We start from the raw sequence: 26,325 nt of genomic DNA on the forward strand, positions 1-26,325 counted from the left end.
CAAAATCTGGTGTGTATCAACAAATAATCAAATTCACTATTTACTAATTGCCATTTCACTCAGTCCTTTTGCTCATGTATTTGAAAAGAATAAGTTTATCATTGATTTTTTTTTTCTCCCAAACAATGTCCAAAGTTAATCGGAAAGCTTCACATGCAGATCACATTCAGGACAAAGGCAGAAGATATAATTTTAGTTGCACACGAATAATCAGCAAAGATGATTCAACAGACAAATTGGCACAATATAAGCTCTTTCAACTCGGGTCAGTATCTTGAGGCAAACGGTCAGATGGGAATTCCGCAAAGGCCGACTCAAAAGCTGTGCTCATTACATTGTACAGTATTGCACAAGACTGCAGAAGCAAATTTGAATGATTGTTGGCTGCTTGATTTGTAGGTTCACTTACCCAGTTATTTCCTTGTCCAGGCCCCAGCCAATCAGCGAGTTGTCGCCGGTGGGAATGAGCATCATCACAGTAACTGCTATGGCTGTTAATCAAACCATCAGCTACTCGATTGTGGGTGGAGATGCGAAAGGTAAGCAGTGCATTGACTTGGCATCAAAAATATATCATCTTGTAGTTCTATAATCACCTTGACCAACTCAGGTGATGTAGAGGAATGGAATGTGCATTAAAAAGACAAATGCACCCCGTGAATCGCAACAGAGAGGGGTGGTGAAAACAATATGGTTTTTCATATGACGGATTGGCGATCGCTTCGGTGCATGAGTTTCTTCTGCGGTGAAATAGATGGTGGAGAATGTGGGGTGGGGGGGGGGTTGTGTTGTTATTTTCATTGTGTTGTTATTTTCTTCCAACAGTGCAACACAACGTTTTCTTTCTGTTACTTTTTATTTTACAAGGGTATAGTCTGATCACTTTTCTCACACATATAATTCCTACAAGTATAAGAGATGCAATATTAAATATTGCTTTGGCTGGAATCTCTCTCTCTCTCTCTCTCTCTCTCTCTCTCTCTCTCTCTCTCTCTCTCTCTCTCTCTCTCTCTCTCTCTCTCTCTCTCTCTCTCTCTCTCTCTCTCTCTCTCTCTCTCTCTCTCTCTCTCTCTCTCTCTCTCTCTCTCTCCTGATGCAGTGTCCCCCTTACCAGTGCACTGGTACTCATTTTGCCGACCTCGGAAGGATGACAGGCTGAGTCAACCTCCTGGTGTATTAATTCAGCAGCCAACAGGGCTTGGACTCAGGACCTTAGGATCCCAAGCCACCACCCTAACCACTTAGCCAACACAAGGCTTTTTGGTTGGAATAAGACAGATGTTAAACTATTAAGTAAAAGCAACCAATGTATAATGTCTGTAAATTTTTTCTCCCTCATGTTGTCTCATTCTATTTCATTAGGAAGAGATAATAGGGACTATACAAATTGGGTTTATGAAATTAGAAACTCACATTTTTTGCCAAGTTCCCTTCAAAGGAACTTCGATGCAGGAGGAGTCCATTAAGCCCATCACTTTTGAACAATGGTCACCAACTTTTTGTTGTTTTTCCTAACTCTGCATTTTTAAATGATGAGCATCAAGAAAGGAAGCAGCACATACTTTGGTATGACTCAGCCAGGGGTCAGGTTCGAACCGCCAACCTCCCAGACTCAGAACAGATGCTCAAACCATTACTCCATGGAGTTTGATGTAGCCCAAAGTGGCACAAATGTACCCTGTCCTCAGACGTTGAAAGATAAGCAGAGTTGTGCTTTGTTCGTATTCAGATGGGAGGCTTTCATTGAATGCTGGATGTTGTCATCTGTAAGATGGCTGGAATGCTCCGTCATTAATCAATCAATTCATTAAATCGTCCTTTTCATTTGGAAGCCAAATCACAAAGTGCTTTACAAAGTGCTTTTTTCATATGAAGGAAGAAAATAAAAGTAAAAATTAAGAAAAAGCAATTATAAAAACATGTGATTTTCAGAGAAGTTTGTAATCCATAATTGATGAGCCAGTGACTTCCATAGTTAAGCATATTTGAAGAACGCTCGATCACCAAAAGTCTTCATTGTCATGTGAGGAACAACTTGGAGATTCCCGCTGCTTGATCGCCATTTTCTTGTGAGAGTATAAGGTATGATTCGGTCAGAAATGAAAGAAAGAAAAGATTTAAATTTAGCTTTAATGCTTATCAGTAAAATGCTAAAATGCATCCTCAAGTAATGTATTTGGAGCAAGTGAAGTGTTTTGAGGATTGAAGTGATGTGATCAAATTTATGAGTCTGCAGTACGTGCCTGGCAGCCATATTTTGAATGAGTTGTAAGGGCTTTAGAGAAGATGCAGGCAAGTCTGCTAACAGTGGGTTGAAATTGTCCAAGCATGATGTTGCATGAGTATGAACGAATTTCAGTTCATCTTCTGATTTAAGCACGAACAGGTTTGGGCAATGTTGTGCCGATGCAAGAAAACAGATTTCCATATTTTAACAATGTGTGGAATATAGGACAGAGTTGGGTCCCTAGTAACAGCTGTGTATTAAATTGTAGAAGTAGAGGTCAGGTGGTGTTACCAAATTATGACTATCTAGGATTGGATCTTTTTTTAAAGAACGGATGGAGAGCATGTCAGTTTTAATAACAATGAGTTTGAGAAAGTTCATGGACATCCGTGTTCAAATTGCAGAGAGACAGGAAGTCAGAGTTGTGGAAGAGAGAGTACATCATCAGACTGAATGAATAAGATCTGGGTATCATCAGCATAAAAATGGAAACTGATATTTAAGTTCCACAAAATTGTACCAGGTGGCTGCAGATAATGAGTAAACAAAAGTCGGCCAATAAAAGATCCATGTGGAACTCAGACAGATAGACAAATTGGATGTGATGAATATAGCTGAATAGTCAGAAAGGTTTACAGTAGATGCACGATATGCAAGATAAAATCTAAACCATACAGGAGCAGATCCAGAGGTAGTTAAACAGGATTGGAGACGGTCAAGTAATAGATAAATATGGTCAACTGTGTCAAAAGCAGCGGATATGCTGTGTAGAGGTATAATTGTAGCTGATCGCTGGTCCACTACTTACAAAATATAATTTATCTGAATGTATAGGGTTCTTGCTTCTGAGCTGTTGTGGATGGGAAAGTCAGCCTCACATTCACTCCAAAAGGAAATGATACTGTTGGACCTCGACATTCGTGGGGGATGCATTCCTGAAAAATACCATGAATGCTGAGGCATTGTTTCAATGGTAAAAATGGGGATAGGTTCCTGGCAGTTCGTGATTCATAAGGAAAAATAAAAAAAACCTGTGAAAAACTGCAAAAAAACGTGAATATGCCCGCTAAAAAACACAAAAATGTGAAAAAAAATGCGAAAATGCAAAAAAAAAAAAACGTGAATCCGCCCCCGAAAAACCGCAAGACCCCCCAAAAACCATGAATATGCCTGCAAAAAAACACAAAAACACGTAAAACAAACCCCCACAAATATGTGAAGCATAGGGCCGTGAATGTAGAAGCAGGTCTTATTTTATCAACCATGAATCCGCAAATGTCGGAGTCCGACAGTACTCTTTAAGAGTATGTGGAATCTTAAATGTCACTGTTTGGTAACCTGACATGGATACTTTATACAAATTTCATATTGGCCCATTTCTCATTCCCATCTGAGCACATAGCTTGTCAGACAGGATGGTGCAGAGATAGCACAATTATGCACCGTCCCTCAGATGGACTTTAAGATGGGGACACATCTACCAACATGAAAGATTACATTGTGCATATCTTCCATATGAAGAGTAGGCTAGTTGTCACCGGAACCCTTAACGAATTACAAATTCCTGCCTCGACCTGCCTTCCTCGACCTGAATTACAAGTTCCCACCTGCCATAGATAGCAAATGGCTTGGTCTTCTTGGAGGTTTCTTGACACTAGCTAGGTTACACTGCTTGCTGTCTCAGAGTGTGGTTGCTGTCTATGCAGTGGCTTCTGCACTGTAAAGAAATGAATGAGTTAACTTGCGTGTTTCATGAGAGCAGCCATCTTCGGATATGAATAATAATGTACGAAATAGGAAGAAAGCCCCTTATTTATGTCAATGAGGAGGAATGAGATAATACACAACAAAAAAGGATGAATGTACGGAGGCAAAAACACCAAATCCAGGTTTCAACAATCATCATTAAATGTTTTTTTATTTCATCTGATAATGCGCTGGAGAAGAGATGCACCTGGCAAATACAAATGAGTGCCTTTAAGTGTGCATGAATGTTTTTCAGAGTTTGCGATAATCAAGTGCTGCTTAAAATGTAGTTTGACTTCTATTTCGCAGCACCGAAAATGAGAATAAAGAAGAAAAAAAAAACACATGGAATAGTGATCATCAACAAAGTTTGAATGAGACATAATTAAATTGCTACAAAAGAGTAAATAAAAAGAATGTATGCATCAAGCATTTTCAAAAGATTGATGTTTTTCATGCTTTAACCAAAAAGATACTGTAAATATTAGGGTTTCAAAATAACATCTATATGTGTGTCTTATCTCAGCCCCGTCGTATTTCACAGTCATGCACTGAAGATAAAGTATTATTGCCATCGTTAACTGACCTTTGCAATGATGACTGCATCAATTATATGCACCTACTCGGAAGAGATGCATTTTCCTTTCAGCTAAATGTCCTCACAGCTATTGCACTTTTGAATACCCAGGATTGCTTGTTGAAATTTGCATGGACCAAGGAATATCCATTAGCTAGATTCTCATTGTTTTTTTTTTCCAGTAATGCAATAAAAATGGATGTTATAACATTCACAGTCCAGAGAGTCACTGTTATTGTTCCATTATGCAGGGCAATTTCGAGTCCACTCTGAATCTGGAGTGCTGTGGACGGCACGTGATTTAGACTTCGAGCTCGACCAGGCATACAAATTGGTCGTGCAGGCCAATACTTCCTCTGGACTTGGTGAGCCACGAATCAATAATCACGCTGTGAGCTGACAAAACCACCAAGTTACCATTACACCATTTGACAAATGAATAAGTAAACGCCAGAATAGCACGATAGGATTATATCTTCAGATGTATTAATTACACTTCAGGATATATCGGATACAAGGAACACTTAATGGCTCAACGAGATTTTATACTGTAACACATTATTATTATTATTATTGTTGTTACATACTGTTTTTACTGTTGGTGAGTATTTTGCATTATAGGGAAGTGATGTTAGTGACAATAGAACGAAACTTTGGTGAAAATTGCCGATAAAAGTCAAGTTTAGAGAACACATTCGCTTGAACTCGATTACATATATGGTCGGTGTCATTAATGAAAGCAAAACTTTTTCCTCTTTGTACAGAAATGAATTGGTTGTTTTGTTGGAATGGTTCTGCGATATGAAACGAGACTTGAATGTAAAAAGAAAAATAAGTTGGAAGTTCAGTGTGGATAGTTTGGACAGATTCGATGGAGAGACTGTCAAGAGGCAAAACAAAATACACTGTTTTCTATTGCAGTGAGTGATTCCCAGGTGCTGGTCACAGTGACTGATGAGAATGACCATGCTCCTGTTTTTACAAAGAGCCTTTATTTAGCCGGGATTACAGAAACGACGCCTCCTTTCTCCAGTGTCGTACGTCTACAGGTCAGTTCAAAATGATCTCGTTTCATCAACTGCCATTGGCTTGCTGTCGCATTCTATCCATTACTGTCAATCTTATTCCGCACTTTTCTTACGTTGGTCCTACCACTTCCTTCTGACATATTTCTTTGATTTATTTTCCTTTTGTAATTTGTATTCATATGTTGAGATTTTTTTTTTCAACACTTCCCAAAACAGTGTTGTTTTTAATAAAGATTTTTGGGGGGAAGTGAAATTTTTAATGAGGAATGTCAAAGTTATTTTACATCACCGAACGGGTTTCTGTAAATTTATCTACAAGTGTTTTGGCTTGTTTAGCTTTTGACCACTCCTCATAAATTGGACCCCATGACCAACATTGACATCTTATATGGTTTGTTTATCTATGTCATCAGGATCTGTCGACGCCCTTTGCCATCTTCCCACCTTTTGTTATGTCTTTCTTTACACGATCCCTTCATGCTTATCGGACTTGTGCTGGTACTTGGTCTAATCTCTCACGGGTTTCAAATAAGAGTACATTCTATTTCGACAGAAGAAACAATGCCTTTAGTGACCTGGTACTTAGTGATGTCACAAAGGTTATTTGTGACCTGGTACCCCACGTATGTGAAGTGAAACGTGGGGTTAAGCAATTGGTACATGAATCAGAAAACGAACCTGCAGTTTAACAGCACTTTGCCTGTGAATTTATCCCGATTTCACATGCGCAGAGATGAGTGAAATAATATTTTTACTTTGTCTGCCTGCCTGGCAGTCAAACAAAATTTAAAATAATTTCAAACAGGAAACTTACTGTTTTTAATAACGTCTTAAAGGACACAAACAAGATGCACAAAGAACTAATGTAACGTGTTAAATAAGGCGGCGTAAAGGACAATGCATCATTGGTGGTGAAAAATATTTTTTAATACAACTTAAAATCTTTATTTTATTTCAGTTGAATTATATATAAAGTATTTGAACTCAAATCGCCTTATTGGAACTTTCAAAAACCTTTCGTTTTGCAGTACTTGGCCAAAATATTCTGGCATTTTACATCATCTCTGCCAATCAAATTTGTTGTTCACAGACCCCTCCCATGTCGTTTTTTTTCTCGAAACTGCATGGGCTAAGGTGTTCTATGAACTCTCTAGTTTTGCAAATGTTCTGCTTTGTTCAATGTTGATGTTGATCCATGTCGCAAAGATGTGCAACTGCTTGGTCTGACATTAATACTGAAAATAAATTGTAACTTCATAATACATACAGTATCTCAGAAACCAAATGGAATGGGTTTTATAACAATGATGAACGACAAAACTTGTAACAATACATTACCTGGGGTGTTCATAATGTTCTCTCAACTTACAACAGACAAACAAACACCATCGCTTCCTGACAACTTACTATTTCCTCAGATATTCTTCTATATGATGTTTATAATTATTTATTATCTAATATTGATATAAAATGGTAATATAATATACAAGCATGGAAACAGCCATAAAATGATGATGATGATGATGATGATGATGATGATGATGAAGAATATTGAAAAATGAAAAAATGTTGATGTTTCTTTGATTGTTGTATCTCATTGGGAGACATTTTAAAAATCCTCTTTACTTCATTATCTTTCCCAGCCATTGGGTTTCAGTACCATTGTAAAAATGAACTGTCTAGTGGTCTTAGCTGTATAATTAGCAATACCTGAATGGAGTCAGAGTGCTGGGTGTGGATATTGAACAGGAAAGATGGAACAATTGGTCTTTATCAGTGCCCTAATGACTTGGTGAGGAAATTGGTTTTAAAACTTGGTTCTCCTTAGAACAATTGACGTATGGGATTAAGAGGTGGGAAAGGCGATGCAGTGAAACAATGTCTCACCAGGCGACAGATGCTGACAGCGGCAATAACAGTGCCCTGCTCTACTCCCTAATTTCAACATCCTCCCATGCTACAATCACAACCTTCCTCCTTGAATCACAATCTGGTCTACTGAAGACTGCCAGGCTTTTTGGAGCCACTCGAGGCCAACACTACTCACTGCAAGTCTCAGCTACTGACCTCAATGGTGAAGGCCTTTCTGGCTCAACACGTGTTTTGGTAAACAGCCTTCTGTGCTGAGTTGTGTTCCGTGTTTATGACTTATGAGAAAAAATTAAAACAGACTGTTAAAGTAGTAAAGTTAATATTTTCCTTGGGTATGGAAGAATAGTTGTTCTGTAACTGCAATTAGGAAACTCCAGTAATAAAAGGGAGAACTTTTCTTGTTTTGAGCAATTCCACAACGTTAGAATTTCCAATGCTGACATCATCTAAGCTGGTCAACCTGCTGTCAAGCATGGACGGCAAAGAGTGCACGTTTCCTTTTTGAAGCATATTTGTTTGGTGTTGCAGGTGGTGGTCGCTAATGAGGTCGACACTCAGGTGCTTGTGTCTGCTGTAACCCCAACAAACATTGAGGAGAACAAAGAGGAACTGCTGAAGTGAGTGGGCATGCCATGTCTGCTGCCACTTGTTCGTTACTTTGTTACTTTTTGCGCTGCTTGTAGAACCACACCTACCCCCGCCCCCCCCCTCTCAACCCTTCCCCCATAACCTATTAATGAGGTACTTTCATAAGAGTAAATGTGCTCATGTATTTAGTTGCAAAAAGACCAAATATTATAATAAGTTGAACAGTATTATACATAGAGATATTCATAGAATGACGTATAAGGAAAAAGACATAAGAGAAGGCCATTTGGGTCATCGTGTCTCTGTCATATCCAAGTACTATTTTATTTATTTACTTGCAAATACAACCCGTCGCTTCACTGACGAGAGAATTAGTGGGGGGAGGAGGGGGTGGGGGGTTGAGAGAGGAGGAGAGGGAGAGAGGAGGAAGGAGGGAGGGGAAGCTATGAAGGGGGGAAGAGTGAGAAAGGGGGGAGGGACGTGGGGAGAGCAATGCTTCACCAAACATTGCAATACTGTGGGAGGAAGGGGAGTGATGAGGGGTAGAGAGAGGGAGAGAGAGATAGAGAGAGATAGAGAGAGATAGAGAGAGAGAGAGAGAGAGAGAGAGAGAGAGAGAGAGAGAGAGAGAGAGAGAGAGAGAGAGAGAGAGAGAGAAAAAAAAAAAAAAAAAAAAAAAACTTATATTTTGTAATTCTCCTTAGTTTAAGAGATACTCGTGGTGATCGCATGCGTGGAAATGAAATAAAGCAACGGATGCTGACGTCTCCAGGTGTTTATAAGCACTGCAATGTACCCAGAACTGATTCGTAGCTATGATGAACAGGCGTGAGGGAAGTGAAAATGATATGATAATATGAGTGAGGTCAGGTCAGGTAGGTCAGGCATGGGAGCATCTGCCAGAACAGCGCGTCGCTGCGTCCACTTTCCGCCGGTACTCCAGGGGCCTCCGTCTGGCCATCCCCCAGGCAGATGCCAGGCCCATCCCCATCTCCTTGAGATGATGGTCAACCTGCTGCAACCACGAGGCACGTGGTCGGCCCACTGGCCTCCTCCACTCATGAGACTCCCTCGCTGAGAGAATCTGGTGAGCAGGATCAGCGTCAGGAAAACGAGCCACATGTCCATACAGCCGCAACTGACGCTCACGGACTATGCAGGTAACAAATCTCATCCGAGTCTCTCTCAGCAACCGCTTGTTGGACACAAAATCCGACCAGCGATAGCCAAGGATTCTCCGAAGAGACCTGGTACCAAAGGAATTAAGTCTCCGTCTCAGATCCTTGGTCAAAGTCCAAGTCTCGCATCCATAGAGCAAGACTGGAAGTACCAAGGACCTGAAGACTCGGACTTTCGTCCTCCCGCACAGGTACCAGCAGCGCCACACCCCATGATCCAGTGAATCCATGACTCCCCAGGCCCGACGCAGACGTCTATTGACCTCTGACTCGCAGCCAGCAGAGACATGAATATCACTGCCAAGGTAAGTGAATCTCTCCACGACCTCAACATCCTCACCACAAACAGACACAGACAGGACAGCAGCATCCAAGATGTCACCGAAAGCCTGGATCTTAGTTTTGACTCAAGAAACCCGTAATCCCAGCGGCTCCGACTCCTCATTCAGCACCTCGAGGGCCCCCAAAAGGATGTCTAAAGTGTCCGCAAAGATGACTGCATCATCTGCAAAATCAAAGTCCGAGATCTTGACATTCCCAAACGATGCACCGCAACTTGATCTCTCCGACATCCTCCCTAAAATCCAGTCCATACAAGTGCTGAAAAGTGTGGCGGCCAGTACACATCCCTGACGAACTCCAGTAACAACTGGAAATAAGTCAGAGATGGCACCACCACACTTCACAGCACTCTCAGTACCAGAGTAGAGTTCAGACATCAGATCGATCAGTTTTGGTGGCACCCCACGGAGACCAAGGATCCTCCAGAGGACATCCCGATTCATTGAATCGAACGCTTTACAGAGATCAACATAGGCTGCAAGCAGCCCCTGCCGAAACTCTCGTCTGCGTTCGGTGAGGAAACGAAGGGCAAGGATATGGTCAATCGTTGACTTCTTTGGTGTAAAGCCTGACTGCTGTGGACGCTGGTGCTCAAGCAGATGGTGGCGAACCCTATCAAGAATTATCCGAGCAAAGACCTTGCCCGGCACTGAGAGCAGCGTCACCCCTCGGTAGTTGTTGCAGTCTTGGCGATCACCCTTCCCTTTCCAGAGAGGGACAACAAGGCCCCTCTTCCAGTCAGTTGGGATGATGCCTGTGTTCCAGGCAGAGCACAAAACTGCATGCAACGACACGAGTGCAGCATTTCCACCAGCCTTGAGAAGTTCGGCATGGATGCCACAGATCCCTGGAGCTTTGCCCCGTTTCAACTGGTTCACCGCAGCCCATGTTTCCACAAGCGAAGGTGGACCACAGTTGATTGGAGGGTCAGCAACAGGGATTGTAACACCCTTGACGTCCAACTCGACAGCTGTTGGATCAGCCTGGTACAACTGCTCAAAGTAACCGGCCCAGCGGGCCTTCACTTCAGACTCCTCTGTCAAGAGCCTACCACTCTCTGCTCGAACTGCAGTGCTCCGAGGGATGGGCTTGGATGAACGTAATGCGCGAATTCCCCTGTAAGCGGGACGAGAATCACCTGTCCACAGGTGATGCTCTACCCCCTCACAGATTCCTTGCACATTGGCCTCCTTGTCCACCCTCAGTGCACGTACAGTTTTACGCCTCAGCTCCCTGAGCAGCTCAGCTCTGCCATTCAGCCTGGCCCTGCGACTGGTCAATGGTATCCATTGTCCCTTCAGAGACAAAATTCTTCTTTGCCCTGCGGTGAGTTCCAAGACATCTACCGGCAACATCAAGGACGGTGGTCTTGAAGGCGCTCCACAACTCTTCAGGACCCCCCAAAGCACCCAGACCCCCTAAGAGTCCACTCAGCCTGTCCGCAAACTCCTCAGCTACTCTCTCATCCCTGAGCTTGCCAACATCCAGCCTAGGCTGGGATGGTACCATTCTCCAGGATTTAAGGTGCAGCTTTAGAGTTGCTACAACAAGCCTGTGGTCAGTATTGAGGAACTGAGCACTCCGGTAGACCCTGCAGTTCTGGATCATCCTCCAACGACCGTCAATGAGGACATGGTCAATCTCCTTTACCACACCGCCAGCGTTGGAATACCAAGTCCAGCGATGAGCTTGTGGGCGCTGAAACCATGAACCAGCCACCCTAAGTCCATGACTTCTTTCAAAGTCAAGGAACTTAGTGCTATTCTGGTTCATAGTTCCTGACCCATGGGGACCAACACACACCTCATAACCATCCCTATCAGTTCCAGTCGATGCATTGAAATCCCCCAAGACTAGAAGTGTATCTCGTCTGGGGCACTGATCAACCACAGACTCGAGCGTGGCGTAGAATGCATCCTTCACGGTGAGATCACTCGCCTCAGTCGGAGCATAAACAGAGACCAGGGAAATGACACCTAAGGAGTGACGAATCCTTAATCTTATAATACGCTCGTTGACCGGTGTTACCTCAATTATCATTGGGGTCAGCTTATTGGACACAGCTACAGCAACTCCTTGGGTATGGTAACCATCAGAGCGACCAGACCAATAGTAGGTGTAACCACCCACCATTATCTCGCCGCAATCCGGTCTCCGAACGTCAGAGAGAGCTGCAATCCCGATGTCCAAACGCTTGAGCTCAGATGATAACAGAGACAGGTGATCATCCTCTCTTAGGGATAGGACATTCCAGGCACCCACCCGAAGGGACCGCCTCAGGTTAACCCAAGGAGACCGCCGTCTGGTGGACGACACCTCAGCACCACGTCTGGTGGACGACACCTGAGTGAGGGAAGTGAAAAAAACTTTATCATTAAGAAATCGTTGCGGCCTGGTCCAAGTCAAGGCATGGTTGAGCAGGCCAAAAAACTGGCGGCTTCAGACCCCAGTGAGGGTACCCAGGAAACACCTTAAGACCCCAGTGAGGGTACCGAGGAAACACCTTAAGACCCCAGAGAGCAAGGTGGGTGAGGATCTCCTGATGAAGGATATAATTAAATAAGGCCGTTAATTTTCTTCAAAAGACGTGTTTTATTTAATCCAAACACCCAATTTTCACTCTACACTTCCTTGGAGTTTTCTTGGTATGCATGCAAAGTTTCAGGCTGCTAGGTTTTATGGTTTTGGAGTTATGGAGGAGACACACTGACACACACACACATGCCCATTGACATTTATTAGTATAGATTTTATACAGGATCAAAGGATTGTAAGGCTCATAATTGAGTACGATACACATATCTCATACACATGGACATACAAACGAATACACGAGACACAACACAGGTCTGTCAGATGAGACAAACACAGCCAATGAGCTTGGGGAAAGTACCGTCACTTTCTGGTGCACTCTGGATGCCAGCAACATCACAACAATGGCAGTGCATTTCTCACCACACTCAGTGGGGCATCTTGTTGGGAGGCACATCCCCCTCCTCATGCATGGCAACCTATGGGGATTGTCCGTGTTCTTATCATTATCATTACGGTACCTTGTATCATATCTTCTTAATATTATTATCTGTTATCGTATCATCATTACCATTACCTTGATCTATCAGTTTCCTTATTACTTATTATACTATATTTTTACCATGAGCTTCAGTTAACTTCACTTTATCTCCCTTCTCTTTCATAGCTTCTGAGATTTATTATGATGTTGTACATTCAAGCCAATAAGCCAAAGGCAAATTATAATAATGAGTTCGTAACCTTTCTGGAGCATTGCTGCAGTTGAAGTACTGATGACAAGGAATGGCAATGGCTCTGGGCGATTGGCCATTTTGTTCCCAGATGATAATTGCTGATAATTTTATCGTCATCAAGTTGCAAAGAGTATTGAAAAAATTTAGAAGACCATTACTTTGTGAATGTGTTTCAAAAGACGATACAGTAAAAAAAAAAAATTAGAAATGTACAGACATTATGTATAATAGTTGCTGCCTTTATTTGTACAAAGAGAAATGTACATAATATTATATGTGTTTATTTACATATTATGTAGAATATATTTTGCATTTGTGTGTTTAACTAAGTCTCGGAGTATAATGTTTATAAACACAAGTGGGCCAGTCGCGGATTAAAAAAAAAAAAAAAAATGGTAGGCCGGCAGACAGGTTTTCTTTTTTCCTTGAAATTAATTTATTCCCTACCTCTTTTTGTCTGATATTATGGTTAAGCATGATCGGAGAAACATTTATCAATGGGCACTCTTCACATCAATGCCAGGAAGGTCCCATACCATATGTCAGACTCTTATTGGGAGAACTAGAAGATGAACTGGAATGTCAGGATTGGGGTGGGGGAAGTGGTTGCAGCCTGTGCTGATAATACAAGGTGTGGAAGTGTGCAGACAGATTAAGCGATGGAGTGGTGCATTCATGCCAAAAGTAATTAGAAAGCGAAGAGCACAGGGAATATAGAAGGAAAAGAGGTAGGCAGTGAGCTACGAGAGTGTCAAACCTGATTGAAAGATGCATCAATTTTCCCTCACCTCCAGTTAGGCAAGCAAAGTTTAGGATCAATATTAAATTTATTGTCAACACTAAGGTGAGTACTACCATTGTAAGTGCAGTAGTCTTTGAGAAAAATGTTTCGGAATGCGACAAAATCAATCCAGTGAAGGGGCATCACCTACAATTGGCCTATGCTACATCACCGACATCACCTACAATCCGACTACATTCCATCTTTTCTGTCTACTACAGTGACAGCACTAATTGTGGTCCGTGTGCCACTTAGTTTGGAAATGGGAATGATAGAATATATGGGGCAGAGACGTGTAACCCTTATTTGATTGGACATTTCTGAGAAGATGATTGCCAATTATATCTGGGTGGGATCTGAGAGGCTGTCGTTATTAGGTGAGGATGTAATGTCGCAAGGTCTGGCGGTGCATGCAACAGTCACGATCCCTCCAATGGCAGAAGTGCTGGTGATGATACAGTGGGAAGTCAGAAAAGGAATTAGTTGGACATTAGGGTGTTGTGCAGTCTTCGGAATGCAGGAAGTGGAACACCTGTTGGTGGATTGCACTCTCGTCGATGTAAAAATCTCTGAAGGGCAGTTCAATTGTTAAATGTGTGCATAGAATCATGGATCCTGTCCAGTGGTACCAAAGTAGCCATCTGTATCACAATTAAACAGACACCAGAGATGGTAGAAAACAATGCCATGAAAGCAGTCACAAAGGGAGTTTACAAGAAACTGTGGTTTGGCTTCAAAATTTTGTATAACTGTAAAAATATAGTCCGATTGATGTATGTCTGTCAGACTGTACAGCATGAGTGCATTCACTGCAGACCAGATTTTTTTTATTGTTTGCTTGTGAAATCTAATGCCAATGGGCATGCGACTCAGTAGGTCTCTCTCCCTCTCTCCCTCTCTCTTCACAGCTGCTACTTGCACGTGCATGCAATTAGAGAGCGCTCTTGCACTTGCGTCTGTTGTGATACATATTTGAGTCTATCTTCCTACGTTTCACGATTTATTTCCTCTGTACCCTCATCTAACTCCCCTTTTCCTTCTGATAAAATCCTACTACATTCCATCTTTTCTTTGATTGAGAGGGAGAAGGAGAGGGAGATAAAAAGGGTGTTCCATAAAGATCTGGACAAATTTGGTTGTTCATATATTTAGTACCACAAATAATACAATGATACACTTCCTTTCATATGGTACAGAAACTCATAACAATTTCCGTATTTTCATGTCTGGTGGTTTAATGTAAAAGAAAATGGCGACTGCATAGGAGAAAGCTCAGTGCGTCGAATGGTTCATCGAGACGAAATCCGACACGCAAGTTCATCACAATTTCCGTACAAGTTGTGGAAGGAATCCGCCATCGCGGATTAGTATCATGGAGTAGTACAAGGGGTTTAAGGAGACTGGAAGTTGTCAGAAACAGAAAAGTACAGGTCATCCAATCACAAGTGCAGCAGACATTGAACGAGTGTGTGAATCATTTCAACAAAGTCTCATAAAATCAATTTGAAGTGAATCTTGAGAGCTGTGACGACCAACCACCACTGTACACAGGATTTTGCATAAAAGACTGAAGATTTATGCCTATGGGGTGCAGATTCTGCAGGAACTCAAATCAAATGATGGATCCAAATGCCTTGCATTTGCCTTCGAAATACTCAGTCGCATAGAGGATGATGAAGATTACCTAAAAAAGGTTATGTTCACAGATGAAGCTTGCTTTCATGCATCGGGGAAGGTCAACTGGCACAATGTGATGCTCTGGGGCTCTGAAACCCCCTCGTGGTCATTGAACACATACGCGATAGCCCAAAGATCAATGTGTTGTGTGGCCTTCTCCATGTCCGCTTGGTGGGTCCGTTTTTCTTTGTGGACGATACAGTGACCTCAACAATTTACATGAACATGTTGGAAGGATTCACCTTCCCACAGATTGAAGATCTGCAACCCAATATCATTTTTCAACATGATGGCACTCCCTCTCATTGGACCTTCATCTGTTGAGCCATCCTGAATGAAAATTTCCTCAGTCGCTGTATACACCAAGACGGATAAACCGCCTGGCCCCTACGATCACCAGACACAAGCCCCCTTGATTTTCTTTCTGTGGGGGGCTTGTCCACAAAGTTGTCAACAAGACCAAAGTGGTGGACCAGCAGGATCTTCGTTCTCAGATCACAGCCGCATGCACACCGGTGGACGTAAACATACTGAGCTGAAAGTGCAAGAACTCGTGTACTGCCTTGATGTTCTGCGCTTGACAAACAGAGTTTAAATCGAAGTGTATTGATGATGCACACAAAACTATATGAGTTTCTGTGTCATGTAAACCAAAGGGCATCGTTGTATCATTTGTGGTTCGAAATATATTAACAACCAAAGTTGTTTGGGTCTTTTTGGAACACCCTGTATACAGAGACAGAGCCACTGACTCGGTCACAGAAGTTTCAGAAATAGCCAAACAACTCTCAACTCGAGGCTCGATATGGCCGCCACTTGATGGTTTCTTTCTCATTATGGTGGTGTTCCATTAATTCGTTTTTCCTTTTTCCACCAGTGACAAAATAAACCTGACTGTGCATTGTTAGGAAGCTTTCCTTTTCCCTATATTAGAAATTCTCAAAAACGTTATTGCATTTTCACCTTGTTGAATTAAACAAGATCTCCATTATCTCTCCCTCCCCACCCCATCCCCCATCCTCGTTTGGCAACCGAGTGAGTACCAATTTACAGATCCTCAGTGTAGTTGATTATATAAATGTATCATAAGAGCCAAAGAAGAGTTCCAACAGCAATTTTCTTTGTATCTCTTCATGACAATCCCATGGTCGTTATTAGCAGCATCTATATATTAATACTGAAGGACCAATTTTGTGCTCCTCCTAGCGGTCGCGTCACGTTTTTCTCGGTACTGTGACCTGGACTGAAAGAAACTTCGTACCTGTAAGAGTGCATCGCACATAGTGGCAATAGTGAAACTTCAACTCTGAAGTGGCGGGGGCGGGGGATGAAGAGATGCGGGCAGGGAGTGAAGAGGCAGGGGGCAAGGTAAGCAAATTTTTGGGCGGGGGTAAGCAAATTGAAAGCGGGAGATGGGGGAAATGGGGCGGGGGATGAGTGGGCAGGGGATGGGGTGAATTAGGTGGGGTTGAGTGTGAGGGGTGGACAGGGGGCGGGGGCCCGGGGGCAAGTGGGGCGGGTAATCAATAGACGAGGGGCGGGGAGTGAAGAGGCGGGGGCGGGGCCAGGGTAATTAAATTTTTTGGCGGGGGTAAGCAAATTGAAGGCGGGGGTGGAAGGCGGTGGGGGGAATTGGGGCAGGGGCGGGGGATGAGTAGGCGGGGGCAAGCACGCCCTGTCCAGTCCATGTCCCTCGAGTGTGAGTGAGCTGGTGAGGGTGGTTGAATGAACGGAATCCGTCTGTGACGGGGTTTCGGACAGTAAGCATAAATGGCAGAAGAAGCCAATCACAGAGGTTCATGTTGTAAACCTCCTCTCGCATCGTAATCTGTTCTATACCCTTCTCCAATGCATCAAAGTTAGAATCCCACCAGACATGGAGATGGGTCTACCCTGGACATGCATTTATGGAAATAACTGTCTGAGGACCTAAATGTTTGTATGCATTAGTCGGATCCGATTCTGAAGTCCATATCAATAACAATATATATATATATATATATATATATATATATATATATATATATATATATATATATATATATATATATATAATTTCTACATATATTTTTATATAGATGCCTTTAAACCCCTTGAAATTTCTGTTTCAATTGAATTACATACTTGAAGACTGTTTAATACAAATCGCCTTCATTATACTCACAAAAACCATGCAATATATCGATATATAGCAATAAAGGGTGGCATGTGCATGCACTCATATCGAGTGAAGAAGAGCCCGCCAATAATACTGTATGATGCCGATGCAATGTAAATTAGGATTTATTCACCTAATTAATTAACATGGGCCGTTAACACGATACCCCCCTTGGATCCTCCAACATCATCATCACCATCATCTCCATCAACTCGTCTTTATCATCACAATCATCAACATTGCCATCGCATTATTGGATCAAGTTTATCATCATCATCATTATTATTAAATGTAAATTTCATGATCATAATATTAATAACTCAACAAAACGAGCTTTATTTTATGTTATTGAGGCAGGAGAATTAGGCTGGTGTCGCCTTAACAGTTAAGATGGCTGCCTTAAGACGTTAGGATCTTGAGTTCAAGCCCGTGTTGTGCTGCTAACCAACACAAGGTGGTGTTGACTCAGCCTGTCATCCTGCAGTCAGCAAAATGAGGACCAGCCTACTGCAAACAGGGCACTGGATAAGCAGCACTGATGTGCTCCCAGCAATGATGCAACCAGCAGCCAGTCTGCATATTAAATAGTAATGATAATACTTTATTTTACGTTCTTAATTTTTTTATTCATAAAAATTAATGCACAAACATGTTAATGAAGGGTACAGCTTGGACAAATTTTAAAGTTGAAGTCTCTATCCCTATTTTCCCCCATTACCCCTTAGTTTGAAGATTTGCGGTACACGGGGATTTTCAAGAATGAAAGGGATGTCAAACGGGGAGCGTGCCCTTTCCCTCTCTTCCACAAAGCTGCCTCCCTCCACTGCCCTCTCACCTCCATCTCTTCATTCCACCTCCTCAAATCCTCAACTGCCTTCTTCCCCCTCTCTTGTCCCCCCTCTCCCCCAGCACCACAGAGCCTTTTCTCCTCCTCAGAGTTTAAGTTTCTCCGCCCAAAATTTAATTTTGAAAAATTTGGATTTTCAAATGGCCAATCAGGCAGATTTGATCAGAAAGCCCTGCAGAACAGAAATGCCAAATTTAATGCTTGTATCATAATTTGCACGATTTTTCTACTATCTACTACACTAATATGTTTTATTCCTACCGTGCTTGTAGCTAAAAGGATTCCTGTTTGTTTATTGTTTTCCCTGAAAGAGTGTGCCTTTTTATACAAGTTTTAAAATAATATTCAAAAGTCAAAGTCTCTCTCCTCAACTCTGCTGATTTGTCCTGTGTCGGTTACTTGCTCACTCCTTATCCCTTCGCTCTTTCCCCGAGGCCCATTCTCTTTTATTACATCACCCATTTTCATTTCACCTTTCCGTGCTATATATCTACGGGCACAGTAGAGTAATATAAATTATAATTAACGTCGTCAAAGTAATATAATTATAATCAAAATCCTCAAAGTAATATAAATTATAATCAAAATCCTCAAAGTAATATAAATTATAATAAGTCATCAAAGTAATATAAATTATAATTAACGTCATCAAATTTATTTTGTTGTTTATTGTCAAACCTTTCTTTGAATGTTTCTGGTTTTTTTTTTAATGGCTTTGTTGTACCTTACTTGTACTTTCTGCCAATTTGACCATCATTTCAAGTTCGTAAAATTAATAATTATATCCACTGAACTCATATTAAACATCTCCTCCCTCGAGCACCATCAGGACGGATACTGAGTTGGTGTGACAATGACAATATATTATGTGGTATTGCAGGGTACGAGAAAATAGTTGGCCATTTTGAAGAAATATAAACTTTCCCTCGGGTTTATTTTCCTTGTTTGTTTGTTTGATTGTTTCTTTATTTATTATCACCATTTATTTTTACGTTGCTTTAGATTTGTGGAATTGCTTGTACATTTGGAGACGGTGTCTCTTTGGCATGAATAGCAACAAGCAGAGGTACATTCAAAGTACCCTGCCCCCATGCCAAATAAATAAATAAATAAATAGCAAATCCTCCAGCGCGCAACACTGCCACAGCACCTTTGGCGCCCGACGATGCCGCCGTGCAGCACGTGGAGACGGAATTGGGAGGGAGCGGTGTACAACAAGAAAGCAAGAAAACAAACGAAGTGCAAACTCAGTCCTCCCTTCCTTCAACGCCCGGCGATGACATCCTGCAGCACCTGGATATGGAATTGGGAAGGAGCGGTGTCCAGTATTATCAATACTAGCCGAAGTGCCTGTCAATGACAGGCAGTAAAAACACTTAAGTACTGTTTTCCTCAAGTCTGATTTAGTCAAGGAAAGTTAAGTTCGTAATAATCATTTCTTTCTCCATGATAAACAGTGACAGCAATGTACATCCCGTCCTCGTGACTTCTATTTGGGAACATACTGTCAAGTATCAATATATAACCATACATACCGTGACGGCTGTGGAACCAGATCCCACGGGAGACATCCAAAAACACATATGATCTCCAATAATTCATTATTTCATTAGTTTGTGTGTTTAGAAAGTATCCCTGCCCATTGTATTGGGGATGAGGGACAATTATATTGTATTTCCCTCCACTCCACTATGGGTTTAGTCCTCTATATTTCCTCCTCTATATACTCCTCTATATTTCCCTCCACTCCACTATGGGTTTAGTTAGGCTTTTCCCCTTCCATAATTCCCCCACTCTTAATCTTCTCTTTATCTGTCTTCCAAATCCATCAATCCGTCCACCCGTAGTCCGTTCGCATTACTCACCACTTCACTCTTGAACGTCTGTTCATGCTTTTCACACCCCGTACCGGTTACAGAAACCCTTTATCATTGAAAGCAAACCAATCCCTCCAAATTCCTTCCTTTCTTTCATTCTTATTGCATCTTTCACACGGCACGACACACATTTCAAACATAGCCACCGCTCATTGGCAAGTAACAATGAAGGAAGCACAATGGCAAGTAACAAAGACTGCAGTTTACCTGGAAGCTGTGGGCAGAGTTTATCGTGCTCTCCTTGGAGGCAGTTGGGAGACATAGCCAATGTGAATGCGCCATGCTGGATCAAAGGGTGCAGTGCGGCCTTCGCTCCGAGTTACTCTGCCTCAAACAAATTCTGCCCTCTCATGGCCCCTCCCTGCCCAGGAGGCTTAAAAAGCGAGACCTGAGAACCATTCGCTGTATTGGAACATGCTGAGGAACTGATGAGAAGAAAGCTGCCCACCCTGTTCGTGCCAAAGGGAAATCACCTGCTGAGACAAGCTGTGATGGAGCTGGGACAAGCTGAGTGATCGCCAGACTACATTGCGCTGGGTCCCAAGGCAGACTGTGTTGTGGCGAGACAAGCACAGGGCTAAGGCCAGAGAACAGGAATGCCATGAGGTCATCAGCCTGGGCAAATAGTTCCATTACTGACTTTCATGATCTTTCTCTTGCTTTCCTCTAAGAACCACACAAAAGAGATCACAATTGCAAAGACCTATGAATAATTGGCCTCGACCCATTAGAACGAGGTTCTCATTCGCACCTCACACCTTTCCTCTAAAACCTATGCTGCAACGCCATTCCTCTCATTTCATAGAGCAACCACACACACCTTTGCCTTCCATTCCTTCTCAATATTTCCCTCCACTATGGGATTAGCGTGGGCCCACCTGTTCATGCTGGGGTGAGTCGGAGGCCGCAACCAAGCCTCACTCTGCTTCTTTCTTCTCTTCTTCCTACCTACGTTTTCCCGTAATGTTTCTAATAGCACACCTGCATTGTTCCTAGCAAAAGTAAGATTGCAGAATGGGCTTCCATAAGTGCTAAGGAATTAAGATTATTGTTCTGTTGTGTGTTGCTTTTTAACTTTGTGCTTCATGATTATTACCTGTTTTGACTGTGAATTAATGCTTGCCATGTTGTTTGTAAGCATATTCCAACCTGCTTGAGTGTCCTTTCCTTAATTGGTTTGACATAGTGTGTACAAATAGATGGACAGGACATTCTACCCCAATAATTCGCTCCAACTGACAACCAATGTTCATCCTCGGTTCGCTCGGTCATACGTATTAAATAGGCAGATGGACGGAGATAGCGTAGTTCCCCAATTGGGACTACCAAACCACTGGTCAGGTAATGCGGTAGTTAAGGAACGAGGATCCTGCTCGGTTTGGTGATGTCAATCGGCATCTGTGGTTGCTTAGCAACTCGCTGGACCACGGAGTTATCCACAGCTGGCAGCCTCAGGTCCGGAGGTCAGGGAGAGGAGCCTCATTGTGATAACCCCTGAACCCCGGTACCGTAACAATACATACATACACATACATACATACCTACATACATACATATGCCACAGCTCCTTCATAGTATGATGATTATCGATTTGATAACAAGGTTTTTTATTTTAATTTTTTCATTACGCAAGGATAAATAATTGGTCAGGATATGTTTTTTGTTCAAAATATTATATTTACTAATATATTTGAATTTTCAAAAGCTGGCATTCATTCCCACAGACACAAAAATTAACAAAAAAAAGAGCAATCAGAGATTGCATACCCTCATCCAGGACTTGTTTTGTGTGGCGTTTATGAAGTTTTTTTTGTGGTGTTTGTGTACTGGTGTGTTCTGTAATCAATAATAGACATAATTGAACTTCCACTTTATAACTGCTGGCAGTTATGACCGGGTACCAAGATTTCCCGCTTTTATGCAACCCTGCTTTGATTGGACACCTGACCCAAACCCATGATGTTTATTTTTATTCAATTGCATTGAGAATGAGATTCAAATAAATTCAATTCAAATCAAATGGAACACCAAATAGGTACAGTCCTGCATTGTAGTCATCAGAAAGAACCCAAAGAGTCAAAAAGCAAAGATGAAGTCATCAGGAGGAATCTGGATAGGATTTGGGTTTCATCCACTACCCCTCTACCATCAAACCAATCCAGGCACAGCCAAGTGAGTTTTATTCAACAAAAAAAAAATCAAAAAACAAAAAGAACCCATAATCAAAAAATTAAATAATTCTGGCGGCCAGACCATCGTCTGATCAAGTTAAAATTTAAAAGATATATTCAACATCACAACTCGATCATAATTGTGAAGTTTCACGTCGATTGATGAAGCAGTTCAAGAGAAAGAATTTTTTTTAAGATTTTCGCTCAATCTAATATTATATGGTTGCCAGACGATGTAACATCAATTATTCGTGAATACCCTGGTATCCCCAAGGCTTGTGGAACATTTGTGGGAAGGTTCCCCTCGATCTGTCCAGCGTTCTGGAGAAGATGTTTTTATAGGTTTTAGGGTCAATCCAATATGGCTGCCAAAACATGTGACCAATGACATCATATGTTGAAGGTTTAGTTCCTCATGGATAGGCAGCCATACCTGTAAGGTTTCACCTCAATCTGTTTAGTCATTTCAGAGAAGAAGATTTTTGAAGGTTAAAATTTTTTTTATTCAAAACAATATGGCTGCCGAATCACATGACCGATGACATCATCAGCTTTTTTCCTGTGGACCAATTTATCCCGAGATGACCCTCAAAATTTTTATACTGATCGGATGTAGCGTTCTACATATCTACGGTATCCCTGTGCCGTAAGAGGCGACCAGGGTTGCGTCAGGAAGGGCATCCGGCGTAAAACATGTGCCAAATCACTATGCGGATCATACGGATGATCCGCTGTGGCGACCCCGAACGGGACCAGCCGAAAGAAGAAGAAGAAGAAGATGTAGCGTTCTACATATGCAATTATGACGTTAGAACGAAGGCACATGTGACGTCATTAAAAAAAATCACCCTCATTCCCCATGAGGAGTACGTGCTATGTGCCAAGTTTCAATTTTTTCCTTGGTGCAATTTCAGAGATGCAGAGGACCAAAATTTTTCTGTTTTTCCAACATGGCTGCCACACCACATGACCTACGACATCATAATTATCATTAAAACATTCTCCATGAGTAATCGCTCCGATGGTGAAAACTTCGTCTCAACCTGACAAGGGGTTACGAAGAAAAACACTAAAGTTCTGTGCACACAAACAAACAAACAAACAAATGAAAAATCACTCATCAAGTGACACTTGGCGAAACGGAACGGCACTCAGTGGAGCGCATACCTCCGCCAGGCTGAACAGTTTACATTTTGTATCCCACTATTAAGTCGGATCTGAATCCAGACCTGAACCAAAACCGAATCGACTTGATTTTGTCACTTAACCAACTCTTCCACTTTGTTTTGTCATAACTCGTCCACAACTTTTAGATATATCGTGCTACACATAGTTTTTGGCTCCATCTCTCAATGGTGAAGAATCACTTAAAAAAAATTCTCGAATCTGGATCTGGATTCGGATCTTCACAAAAAATCGAATCAATTCGTCGTTTTCACACACCCAACCTGTCCACAAAGTTTCTGCGGAATCCATCCGTAACCTTTTGAGATATTGTGCTACTTATCGTTTTTGGACCAATTTCTCATTGGTGAAGAATCACTTAAAGAAATTCTCAGATCCGGATCCGGATTTGGATCTTCACCAAAATTTAGTGTTGCCATCCTTGGTCGGTCACCTACACACACGCACAAAAAAATTATCAAAACGATTGTACAAAAGGAAAAAAAAAAACAGACAAACGCTACTGACCAACATAATTGGCAAAAAAAATTTTTGCATGTAACAAACAAAAACAATTCAACCTAAATGCAATATCATCTCCTCTGATGAAGGTAACAAGTTATGGATTTATCATCATCAACAACACTTGGTTGCATTGATTCCAAAAGCTTTCATGTTTTCAACACTACTGTATGTTCTTGATGAAAATGAATGTCGATACATTGTTAGCAGTGATGTATGCTTGGTGTTGACTGGCTACCGTGGTGGGCTTGAGATCCTAGGGTCCTGAGTTAAAATCCTGCTTGGATGTTGAATTAATACCATGTTGGGTTAACTCCTGTCATCCTTCCGAGGACGGCAAAATGAGTGTCAGCTTGCTGGAATCCTGTGTCGGAGTGGCGACCCGTCCAGGATTGTGTCCAATAGCCAAGGAGACTGCTGAGGCAGCACCAACGTTCTGCACAGAGTATGGTCCCGATGGATGGATGGATGGATGGATGGGGTTGATTCAGTCTGTCATCCTTCTGAGGTCAGCAAAATGAGTACCACTTTGCTGGGATGATTGAGCCATTTGGGTATCCTGTTTCAGAGTAGTGACCCATCCAGGATTGTGCCTAATAGCCCAGGAGGCTGCTTTCGCAACAACAATGCTCTGTACAGAGTATGGTCCCGATGGATGGATCATTAACATTCCAGTGGCTTGCCAAGCACACGTACTGCCACAAAAACTACAATGGTGGATCCGGTTGGGGGGAGGGGGGGTTCATTGGGTGCACGTGAATCCCCCCCCTCCACCCTTACAATTATGTCACATGATCGTCATGCAAGATATCACTGGACAATCGGCAATCACACGTCTTTTGCTTTCACTCGGCAATTCATCCGATCCACGAAACTATTCACCGCTGGTTCTGTATTAATCCCTGCGACTCAGTGTTTAGTTTTGGCTCCGAAGAGAAAGGCAACATTTTTGGGATCGCGTCCGACAGCAAAGCACAGTACAATCCTGAACTATTTCACCAGGTAATTCAAAGTTTCAGTGGCTACATCGTCCATTATTATAATTAATGATGTGATGATCCACAATGGTGAGTTTAGGTTCGGTGCTCGGGATCATTTCGCCACATTTTGTGTTTGTCCGTTCGATATTTTCATTGATTTGTATTGACAACATTTTGTGTATTTACATTGTTGTTGTAAAAATCTGTCGCAAAGATTCCAAAATCTTCAGCCTTTCTTCAAAATCAGTTCGTGACAGGCCTGATGCCTTTTGGTCAAGTAGCTCGGTATTCCCAAATTTTCCTGTGGATAGAGTAAATTTATGACCGGACACTGCGAGCTCTGGATAGATTAACTGGTTTTTCCTCGACGATTACATTGATTTGAATAAGGCTTGGTGGTATATTTCACAATATGAGAACATCTTAACCACAAATGAACCCCCTAAAAAGTTTCTGGATCCACCCCTGAACTCCCTCTATGAAACAAGCAGTCTCCTATTAAAGATCATTTTATATGCTGGGAAGGACATTTGAAACTACTCCAAAGAAATAATTTTGCAGTAATTGTATTTTCACAAAGCCTGTCATGCATGAGATACGAGTAATGCAATTTGGGTGGAAAGTAAATGGCTTTGCACCTGTCGAGCATTGCGATCCAAAATGACGTCTGATTTCACTGTATATTTACTTACATGCTCATGTGTCATCGTTGTTATTTTTACGTCTACAATTGTGATCCGCAGTGAGCTCCGAAAGATTCTGCAGGCACAAGTTCCGGGTGCTGAGCTGGTGGTGGCAGAAATTGGCCCCAAACGCTTGGGTGATGCTTTCCAGAATGAAGACTACACAGGCTCTGATCTCACCATTTTTGCAGTGGATCCTCTAACGAAGCAACCTGTGCCTGGAGCAGATCTTCACAAGTGAGCATATTTCAGAAAAAAATGTAGCAAAAACAGTTCTTGTGGGGTTGGTGGAAGGGCAGAGGAGGAAGTATGGGAGTAGAGTCAGACTGAAATTGGGGTTAAAATAGAGAGGCGGACGAGGCACAGAGGGAAGCAATATCATCGATGCAAAGATGTGATAAAAGTCAGAATGAGTAAAGTTACTTTATCGAGGTGAAATCAACATCATTATTATTATTATTATTATTGTTATTGTTATTTTCTTGCATGGCATGAGGTCAGCACTGAGCTTAGATGCTTTAACTCTTTAATCCTGCTCCCATAAGTATTTGCCTGAAATGAATGTCCTTTTTAAAAACAAATGAACAGCTCTTGTGATAATGACAAGATTCAACACTGATTTTGTGTTGTGATACGTATCC

General features: G+C 42.0%; 1 protein-coding gene across 1 annotated transcript in view; it reads left to right on the forward strand.

Annotated features, from left to right (window-relative positions):
* PCDH15 (protocadherin related 15) overlaps positions 1-26,325 on the forward strand; it is a 338,778-nt gene that overhangs the window by 240,510 nt on the left and 71,943 nt on the right. The window contains exons 27-32 of the mRNA XM_085871026.1: positions 430-539; positions 4,802-4,915; positions 5,472-5,599; positions 7,469-7,684; positions 7,979-8,067; positions 25,745-25,921. Coding sequence (XP_085727152.1) covers positions 430-539; positions 4,802-4,915; positions 5,472-5,599; positions 7,469-7,684; positions 7,979-8,067; positions 25,745-25,921 — 834 coding nt within the window. The remainder of the gene's footprint in view (positions 1-429; positions 540-4,801; positions 4,916-5,471; positions 5,600-7,468; positions 7,685-7,978; positions 8,068-25,744; positions 25,922-26,325) is intronic.

Source organism: Eptatretus burgeri, chromosome 2 (assembly GCF_056783735.1).
Source record: "Eptatretus burgeri isolate ZD-2024b chromosome 2, Ebu_testis_v1, whole genome shotgun sequence".
Classification (NCBI taxonomy): domain Eukaryota; kingdom Metazoa; phylum Chordata; class Myxini; order Myxiniformes; family Myxinidae; genus Eptatretus; species Eptatretus burgeri.